Source organism: Myotis davidii, unplaced genomic scaffold, assembly GCF_000327345.1.
Source record: "Myotis davidii unplaced genomic scaffold, ASM32734v1 scaffold456, whole genome shotgun sequence".
Taxonomy (NCBI): Eukaryota; Metazoa; Chordata; class Mammalia; order Chiroptera; family Vespertilionidae; genus Myotis; species Myotis davidii.
The window spans coordinates 654,347-665,018 of record NW_006287375.1 but is presented as its reverse complement, the minus strand read 5'-3'; the positions used below and the strand labels follow the sequence as shown (position 1 = coordinate 665,018).

Here is a 10,672-nt window from a genome sequence, read left to right as displayed (position 1 = left end):
TCTGGAGCTCAGAGTCTGCGACTCCCTCCCGATTGAAAACGCCAACCGCGCACTCCGCACCTCAGAATTTGACTTCAGCACTGCGCCTCCTCTGAGTGTCCGAATGCGTTACTCTTTCCTCCTAGTTGTAGGACTTCCACTCAGCCAGCGTTCCTGTGGTTCTGGATGATGTCCCTTCCGTCTTTTAGTTTCACTTTTGAAATGGTTGTTCGAGGCGGCAAACTCCGGCGTTAACCTATGCCGCCATCTTGGTTCTCCTCTGCGTCTGAGTTCTTAGCGACTCGCCCGGATCTGGGGCTCAGAGTCTGAAGCTCCCTCCCGATTGTAAACAACAACCGCGCCCTCCACACCGCCAGCCCGTTCCAGGCGCGCACTCGTACCTGAGAATTTCACTTCAGCACTGCGCCTCCTCTGAGTCTGGGTTATTCTCTTTACTCCTAGTTGTAGAATTTCCACTCAGCCAGCCCTCCTGTGTTTCTGGATGGCGTCCGTTGCCTGTTTCAGGTGTAATTTGAATTGGTTGTTCGAAGCAGCAAACTCCGGCGTTAACCTATGCTGCCATCTTGGTTCTCCGGGTATCTACATTTTTAAGTTGTTATTGCCAGATTGCCTTCCAAACACATTTACAAAATTTGTATTCACCAAAAGTGTATGAAAGTACCCATTTCTCTATGTCTTCATATCATTACCCTTTCTAATTTTTGCCAGTCTGTTACACACACAAAAAAATGCTCACTTTATTTTACATTTCCCTATTTATTAGTGAGGTTAAACACTTTTTACATATGTTGGCTATTTGTATTTCTTCTCCAAGAATTGCCTATTCATATCTTTTTACCAGTTTTTCTATTAGATTGTCTTTTTCTCAATGATTTGTACCACTTTTTAAATATATATTCTGGATATTAATCCTTTTCATATACATTGCAAGTTAGTTATTCCTAGTTTGTCATTGTCCTTTAACTTTACAGTATTGTTTGTGACTTTTAATTTCTAGGTAAGCAAATCTTTAGTCTTTCTTTATGGCTTTTGGATTAGAAGGGCCTCCCCAATCTTAAAATTATAAAAATGTTTTCAGAAGAATTATATTTGAGGTTTGTTAAAGGGCAGTAATATAAGTTTAAGTTTTTCCTTTCTCCAACACTACTGAAAGCTTTCCTACTGATTTAAAATGTCATTTATAAAATTAAAGTTCTGCAAGTATTTGGTTTCATTTCTTTTCCTGTCCTACTGTGATTTATTATTTTGCATTATTCTTTTGAAATAAGAACTTTAGAGTCACCTTATGGATTTAATTTTAAAAATGTTTTAATCTTTTGGGAGTTATGTTCGGATTGCATTTGCTTTATGGATCACTGAGGAGAGGAGACATCTTTGCAGTATTGAATCTCCCATTTTGGACTCTATAGTATGTCTCTTCTATTTAGTCAGTTCCTTTGTCCTATTGTAAAGTTCTATAGCTTTCCATTTAGAGCATGTACCGTTTTGTTAGATTTTTTCCTACGTATTTATTTCATAATTTTAATTGCCACTGTGATTAGGATCCTTTTTTTCTATTGTTTTCTATTGGATTTTGCTACTAGATAATAAAACTATTAATTTTATTTCTGACCATTGTATTAGTCTTAATAGCTTTACAGTTGATTTCTTAGATTTTCTGAGTGCACAGTTATATCACTTGCAGAAACAATGACATGTTTTGGGCTGCTGCTTCCTCTTCATTATCTTCCTGAATTGTTAGGGATATCTCTAGGATATTATTTTAGGGTAGCCATAATAAGAGGCATCTTTTTCTTGATGCAGTTTTTAGCAGTAACACTTCTGTATATTTCGACATTAATTGAATGCTGCTGTGGATATCTGATCAAGTCATTTTGTCAAATTAAGAAAATTTTCTATTTTTTACTGAGGATTTTTATCAAAACTCAGTGTTACAACAAGTACTTTTTGGACATCTATTGAGATGATTTTATTCCTTATAATCCATTAATACAATGATCAATTTTTTTTTTCTGTTGTACTATTCTTGGGATAAATACTACTTGGTCCTGATATATTCTTTTTAATACCTCACTACTAAATGATCTTATATAGGCTTATGCATTTTTTTTCCTCTTTCTACTTGTATTTCTTTCTTAAAAAATGTTTTTATTGATTGCAGAGAGGAAGGGAGAGAGAATAGAAACATCAATGATGAGAGAAAAACATTGATCAGCTGCCTCCTGCACACCCCCTACTGGGGATTGAGCCCACAATCTGGGCATGTGCCCTGACCAGGAATTAAACCATGAATCCTAGTTCATGGGTCAACAACCACTGAGCAACACAGGCCAGGCTCTACTTATATTTCTTTTTGCTATGTAATATTTTGCCGGGAGCCGGTCCATCCTTGCTGTTTCAAGGGACCTGGCATATATGGCATACTGTTCTTAATATGTTTGCTCACCTTCTTGGCACTATGTGTTTTAACCAAGGTCACCTCTCTGAGAAAGGTTGTTTCCCCAGGTAGGGATTTTCCCCTGAAGTTAAGGAGGGAATAAAACCCCTTAACTAAGAGCCAGGCGGGTAATTAATCACTTTAACTACGAACAATCATGCTTAAGCTACATAATCTTTACTCCCTGGAATGGAGATAAGAAACGCCCTAACCTTTGGAATAGAGATTGATAGGACTGGAATCAACTGGTATAAATACAGCTGTAACAAGACAACAGGATACAGAACCTAGACACAGAACATGGCAAAAGATCCTGGACAGAACCTGGCTGGAGATCCTAACCAGAACTTGGCAGGAGATCCTGGCTAGAGAACCCAACTATGCTGATCAACTGAATGCTGCCTCCATGTCCTTCCTTCTTCACCAACTCCGTCCACACCTTTGGGAACCCCTGGACCTGCTGGGGTTGGACCCCAGCAATATTTCATATACTTGAGAGTTTTAAGCGTACCAATGTACCTTGAAGAATGGAGAACATTTAGTCATAAAACTAGCTGAGCTTGGTGGCTTCAAGGATGGCATTTTGACTGCCTTTTAAAATTTTTAATTACCATATTCAAGGGCTGTTAATAGTCTACCCACTTTTCTCTGATTCTGATGAAGTTACTGACTTCATCTTCTTAATAGGAAAATGGGGATAACCAAACCTAACTCTCCCAGTATTATAAGGATTAAATGAAATAATATGATTAAGCATATTTGTGCCTTCCATAAGTTAATGCTCCTCAATAGTAACCACTATTATTATTGTTATTCCCTCAAGTGAGGTTAAACTCAAGACTAGACAGAAGGGACACGGCCAGGTAGCCTCAGCTGTGTCTGGCACAGCCCTGGGGTGAGTAGGTCTTTCTCGCAGTGCTCTCTCCAGCACACTACCCACGGGCAGATGCACCTTCGCGGGCACAGGGGGCACCGTGGGCCCCCTGCCTCAGCTGGAGCTTGTGCTCTACTTTGGGAATGTTTATTTATGGAAGATTTTTAACTTGAATGGAAAGATGACTTTTTTAAAAAGTCATTTGAAAAGTCAGGATAGTAATATATAAAACTATGGCTTACAACCTGGGCCAGGTGTTTCAGCAGGTTGGGCCTTGTTTCATACACCAAATAGGCTGTGGGTTTGATTCCAGGCCAGTGCACATACCTAGGTTGCGGGTTCAATCCCCAGTCTGGGTGCATTTGTGAGGCAGCCAATCAATGTCTCTCACATTGATGTTTCTCTCCCTCTCCCTTTCTCTCTAAAATCAATTAAAAAACACACATATCCTCAGGTGAGGATTAATTAAAAAACAAAAAACTGTGGATTACATGATTGATCTCAAGAACATTCTCTGAGGGGGTGTGTGTGTGTGTGTGTGTTTTATAGCAAATATTTAGACATTTTGTCTCCATCCTTTGTCTTATTTTTTTGTTAATCCTCACCCCAAGGATATTTTTTTCTATTGATTTTTTGAGAGTGGAAGGGAGGAAGGGGATAGGGGGAGGGAGAGAGAAACATCGATGTGAGAGAGATACATCAATTGGTTGCCTCCCACACACACCCACAGTTGGGGCCAGGGATCAAACCTGCAACCCAGATACGTGCCCTTGACCAGAAATCAAACCCAAGACCCTTTGGCACATGGGCCAATACTCTAACCACCTGGCCACACTGACCAGGGCTGCCTCCGTCCTTTTAAAGGAGTATAAAATGTTAGCCTGAGACAGATGTATAAAGTAGAATACGGAGACTGGCATGCTCATCATCAAGCAGAATATGGTTTTTTCCAGTCAATTACTTCAAAATCCTTCATCTGATACTTCAAATGTATTTATGTTGAGTCATTTCTTTCTCTTTGGCTAGTGAACCAGAAGATCATGAAGTGATTATGAAGAGGCAGAAGCATTACGTTCAGTTTCTTTTTGTGTGTATCAGATAAGAGGCTGCAAATGGAAGTGAGGCGCCTCACATCCTCTGTGTGGCGGTGGCACCGAAGTCTGCCTGTGTGTCACTAGGGCAGCACTTATAGTTCATAGGCCTCCACAGAACCCAGCGCTTTTTGGTGAAAGGTGACAATAGTAAGAACAACATTAGATTTTGAAGGCTACTTCTGTTTTGACAAACATTTCTTCTTTTTAGTGTTCAGAAACTGCTAGTTTTTTAAGAGTGTTGAGAGGGGACGGAAGGGGTGTACCTATTAGTAGGATTTCTGAATCTTTGGCTAGGAAGGGAGAATAAAAGTTTTGAGGTTCAGCTCAGTTTAAGCCTCTAAATGGCCCTTTCTGTACCAAAGCTTCTAATAGATAAAAAGCTCACGGATCTGAGGAATAAAAGCAGCCCAAGAGACTGACTCTTGGTAAACCTTATTAAAGAGGAAAACAACAGCATTTGCAGAGATTTGCCTATTTCCCCATAGAGCAAGGGACCCTGTACACCTCCCTCCCCTCTTGACTCTCTTCCATTCAGCAGGTCTTCTTGTAACTGGTGGCCATCAGTGGAAACAGTCCTTCCAATAAGCCTAAGAAAGAGTCTACTAAAAAACTGTTTTCTGAAATGTTCACAACATTTGCGGTTGTATTTAAGGGAGTGTTTGTCATATCATACAGAGTAAAAATAGAGAAGGTAGGGACCCTGGAGCTCTGGAAATATGACGGCACTACTCATTATTAGCCAAGCAGCAAGATCTTGGTCCTGATTATTTTTTCTAGCTCTTACTATATCCTACTTTTATCACTGAAATATCCAGGGAAGTTACTTCATGATATTGTTATGATGTTACTTACATTATTATTATACACATTATTAATATATTTCACACTTTAATGCTACTGTTACATGTAATAATACGTTACCATATTATTATTCTATTAAAAGTACTACTGGCTTTTTTTCCAGAGCAATAATGAAATTCCACAGTATGAAAATGGAAGAAATCAATAAGATCATCCGTGACCTCTGGCGCAGCACCTATCGTGGACAAGGTATCGCCGGTGTCACCAGCTCCTCCCAAAGCCCTGTCCCCGCTCCCACCGCGCGACTTCTCATCCATCGCGCCGCGTCCCCTCCTGGGCCCTTGCTGAGTATCTCTCTGATGTGTTCTAAGAATTCTTATCTTGACAACATCTTGTAGCAAGAAGAAGTGCAGAGGTTTCTATTCCAGAGCCTGGTAGGCCTTACATATTTGGCTACGATGCACATTATATTTAGCTGATGACATAATAGATTCTGTTGAGTGTCGATAGGGATAAGCCGAAATGTGATAAGAAGAAACCGTCAGGAGGAAACTCTTAGTAGAGTAGAACTAAGAAAGGCAGCGCTGAGAAGGGGTTGGGGTCTCTGGGTTGCTTCTAGCCAGGAATCCGCGGGAACACTCTCAGCCAGAGGAAAGGTTCCAGACAAGCCAGGGTTTCCCCTGTGGTGTCTGCCTCACACTGTACTCCTGGGCTTATTTGATAATGTTGGCAAATGACAAAGGGTACAGAGTGTAGGTTCCTCTGAAATCTTCTTCCTTCTGTGTCAGATATTGAATATATAGAAATTCGGTCTGATGCCGATGAAAACGTATCAGCTTCTGATAAACGGCGGAATTACAACTACCGTGTGGTGATGCTAAAGGGTGACACGGCCTTGGATATGCGAGGACGATGCAGTGCTGGACAAAAGGCAGGTACCCAGAACCTAGGGGCCACCTTCACCCAGAGAATCGACAGAGAAACAAATGTCAGTGCGGTGGAAGCCTCCAAGGCCACCCGGGAAAGGTGGAAGCTCCCACCATGCTCCTGGCTGCCACATTCAGGGTCAGGATCTGCTGCCCTCATACACTCCCCCACTTCTAACCAGCATTTCCTGCAGCATCACATAAATTGGGCTTTTAGAAGAAGGGCCTGAACCATTCTCACAGGATAGGCTCAATATAAAACAAGGAGCTGAAGACCATTCATTGTTCTACAGCCTTCCTTATGAGAATAAGTTACTGTGTCATTGATTGCAAGACACACCATTTATGTGCCACTAAGAAAGAAAAAAGGCAGTTGTAATTATAAGATGCATCCTGATTTGAGAGAAGTCAAGTGGGAGGGGGAGGTGTGTTTTAGTCAGTGACAGGCAGTATTAGTAAACTAGATCCTAGGTTGAGCCAGATGAGGTGTTATAATAGACTAGAGGCCCAGTGCACAAAATCCGTGCCTCACAGCCCTGGCTTCATCTGGAAGGTCGTTCGGCTGTCCAGCCTAATTAGCATATTATGCTATTATTATTATAGATGAGCCTCTCACTGAGAAAGCAGCCTCCTTATAGGTCCGAGTCTCCCAACACCACCCAAATACACACACACACACACACACAGCTGCTGGGCAGGGCACCTGGTGCCACGTGAGGCTCTGGGAGGACAGCCTAGGTTGGGTATGGAGCACAGAGCAAATCAGAGGGAAGGTGATTTACAGTGAGGACAGTGGGGCCTGCGTCCTGGGGAACAGGCTGGGTCTTCCCTGCACACAGGCTGGTACCCCAGACGCCAAAGATTCCTCCTTTCAGATTAGAAGCAAGAGATTATATTATGACATCTCTTTACCCTTGGTTTTCTTAACAAATTTTTAAAATTCTAGAAGTAGATGCTCATGTTACCCAAGTTATTTTTGTAGTTTTAAATTTTGACCTCAAGACACTCCATTCATGTATGTATTTTGTTGTCAGCCCAGACAGCTATGCTAGTTTAAGGCATCTGCAGATTATCATAATCGTAGTCTGCAAAAAACGACAAATTTGTGATCTATAATCAGTATCACCTACTTGCTTTGGTGATTTTCAGTGGTAGTTATAGATGGAAAAATATAGTTTAAAACATGTCTCTTTGGATCAAAAATAGTTTCTGAATAAAAGTAGATTTCCTGTAACTACTATAAATTAGAAAAATTCATTTGTAGTGATTGGGGGAGAAGGCAGAGAAATGGTTTGGTAGAGGTGGGCCAGGACCTCATTAGACCCCACTCTGAGGAGTGGGGGGGAGGTGGCAGCAGGGGTTCAGACACAGAGGAAGAGGTGTCTGTCCAAAGGGCCAAGCGCTCCATCAAAGAGACTGTCAGCTGCTCTAGAATCACGAACTCACTGACTCTCCTTCACTCACATGTTCGAGGGGAGGGGGACTTCCAGCTCACACACAGGTGGTCAGCCTTCCTGAAGCGCCGGCACCCTTGTTGGTGTGCCTGTGCCCTCAGATGGTTTCAGCGGGGCGTGGGGGGTTTCTATTAGGTTTCTGTTAGCCATGGGAGTGCCTCGGTTTGGGTTGTTTGGATTTCCTACGGGTAAGGTTAAATAACGCTGTATTTCTGTACTCCTGGTATTTTGGCCCAGGAATTCATTCATTCTGTCTCACCATGCACGAACATATTTGTGTGGGTGAGAGCATTTGTAGGTTAGGTGCCTCTTAGACAACAGAACAGAGAGATGTAAGGAAGAGATAAAACGTCTCTGAGGCTCTGGGAAATGTAATGTGTCCAGGTTTCCTGATAAATATCAGGAAAATAAAATAGGTTGTGAATTTTAAGGTTGTTAATCTTATACCAGTTATTAAAATTATTAGTTAATACTAAATGACAATGCATTTCTGATTCAGGTCTGTGATTTCAAGTTTTGTTATAGCTGATGTGATTGGGGCAGGGGGTCAGCATTGCTCTTAGCATTTTATTTCATTGCACGTGATACGCTGAGGTCGTACACGTGATGGCTCACTTTCTAGAAGGGCACGTCTGGTCACATTGCCAGGCCCTCCCAAGCAGAAGAGCAGCGATTTTCCTAGGTCAGTGGCCCTGTGACCTTCCCCGTGTAGAGACCCAGGTCTGCACACTTTCCCAGGTGGATGAGAAAATGGTCTGTGCGGCAGCTCAGCTTTGGTGCTTTTTCCAGGTGTTAGCCTCCCTCATCATCCGCCTGGCCCTGGCTGAAACCTTCTGTTTGAACTGCGGCATCCTTGCCTTGGATGAGCCAACAACGAATCTTGACCGAGAAAACATTGAATCTCTTGCACATTCGCTGGTTGAGTAAGTTTCTCAAGTTTAAAGTAAGATTAAGAGAGCTCCATGGTGAAACCCCTCTAGATGTGTCTTCCTCGGGGAAGCTGGTTGGCTTTACCTTTTGATAGTAATTTATCAGATTTTTAAAAATGAACTAGATGGTGACCACCAGCAGCACACACCCTGCACCTCCCCATGTGTTCATGGGGAAACTGTGGTGAGTTTGCTGGTTTGGTTTGGCTTTCCTGTAAACCCACCGGAGGGGCCCACATGTTGTGTACAGGAGTTACCATGACTTGTAAAACATTCTGGGTGATCACGGTGGTTTTGGACTGTCTCCCCAGCTTTCCACATGCGTCAGACTCTATGAGGAGTGACAGTTCTTATTCAAAAGTAGATTAGTGGTTAAGTGGAATCCAGGAAGGTAAAGTTGCACACACCTTGCAGCACGGTCACCTGTGGGAGACCCCTAGCAGACATGTTTCCTGTCTGACAGCCAGAGGGAGAATTGAGCAACCCCGGAGCCACCTCCCAGGAGACCTGTGTGACCAGCAAGTAAGGGCTAGTGCTTTTGAACCTAAGTATATCCAGCTCCGGGCAAGGGATATGTAAGTGGTTGATATAAGGAAAAGGTCTTTTAGGCCTCAGGTCTCAGCCTCGTAACCTCAGCGTATAGATAACGAGCACCGTGTCTCAGTCCACCCACTCAGGCCGTGTGTCATGCTCATGATGCATCTAGTGACTAGGCGGGCAGAATTCTAAGTAGACACAGCTCCTGAGAAGGCAGCAGGGCTTGCACATGTTATTCCCCTTGCCTGTAGTCTGTCTTTTCAAAAAGAAAAAGTATTTCCTTCCAGAGAAAACTAGTCAGAGGTCAAGAAAACCCAACGCAAAGGAATAAGTCAGACTCCTAAAGTTGAGCAGCATAGATATTAAGGAAAACTTTAGAGCATTTCCAGCTGCTATGGTAAGAACTTTGTGTTCTGGCAGAAACTAAATCACGTATTCTTACCAGTTCGTAAGCCAGACCTACGTGAAGAGTCAAGACATGCACCCCCACTGCCTAGAGAGGCGATGGGCTCCTACCTGACAGAGGCCCGGGTCCACCCCACCCCGCCCCCACTTCTTGCAGGGCTGGCAGAGGCCCTGCCACTCACGGTCATATGTCAAACAAGGTTCTCAATAGCTTTTTCAAATAAAGGAAAGAAAGGGTTATATATGTTCTTTAGTAACAAAATGTTCAAATCTATTGTTTCAGGATAATAAAGAGTCGCTCACAGCAACGTAACTTTCAGCTTCTGGTAATCACTCATGATGAAGATTTTGTGGAGCTCTTGGGGCGATCCGAGTATGTGGAGAAATTCTACAGGATTAAGAAGAACATCGACCAGTGCTCAGAGATTGTGAAGTGCAATATTAGCTCCCTGGAATCCTATGTTCACTGAGAAGACTCGAGATTTAGCTGTCTTAGAAATACAGGTCCTTAGGCAACTGCTTGTTTCTGGTATCAGCTGAGTCAGTAAGCAGATATATTCTTTAAAAGGAGCTCTGTGCCTAGGATTTTGAATGTCTGAGAGGTTCTAAAACGATTAAAGTTGTTTCCAATGAAATTTGGACTGATTTCCTGAGCTTCATCCCCTCGGGCAGCCTGACAGGCCCACAGGGCTCAGCAGTTAGACTCGGCTTCCCTTCTTCCCTTCCCAGCATCCGTGTGATCCCCTGGCCTGACCTGCTACTACCTTTCACTTCTCACAGCACCATTGAGAGTAGGTCCTCACTGCCTTCAAGGTTTAGGTCTTTGCATTTTAAAATTATGTGTGTTAAATGTTACCACTAAATTTATTTGCTGAAATACGGTTTTTAAAAGCCGAGTTATCACTCTGGCCAGTGTGGCCCACTTGGTTGGACACTGTCACATGCACTGATTCCCAGACGGGGCATATGCCTGGGTTTCGGGCTCCCAGTGGGGCATAAAGGAGGCAGCTGATTGACGTCTTGTTCTCACATTGATGTCTCTCTCTCTCCCCTACTTTCTTCTCTCTCTAAAAATATTTATTTTTTGTTTATCCTCATCCAAGGATATTTTTTCCATTGATTTTTAGAGTGGGAGAGAGGGAGGGAGAGAGAGAAACACATTGATTGGTTGCCTCCTGCATTCGCCCTAAATGGGGCTGGAGATTAACTTGCAAC

At 42.8% G+C, this 10,672-nt stretch overlaps 1 protein-coding gene across 1 annotated transcript in view; it reads left to right on the top strand.

The window, feature by feature from the left end:
- The window catches only part of RAD50 (RAD50 double strand break repair protein), a 74,350-nt gene extending 64,258 nt beyond the window's left edge, over positions 1-10,092 (top strand). The window contains exons 22-25 of the mRNA XM_006759153.2: positions 5,370-5,455; positions 5,995-6,137; positions 8,376-8,509; positions 9,741-10,092. Of these exons, the coding sequence (XP_006759216.1) occupies positions 5,370-5,455; positions 5,995-6,137; positions 8,376-8,509; positions 9,741-9,927 (550 nt within the window). The 3' untranslated portion in view covers positions 9,928-10,092. The remainder of the gene's footprint in view (positions 1-5,369; positions 5,456-5,994; positions 6,138-8,375; positions 8,510-9,740) is intronic.
- The last annotated feature ends 580 nt before the right edge of the window (positions 10,093-10,672 follow it).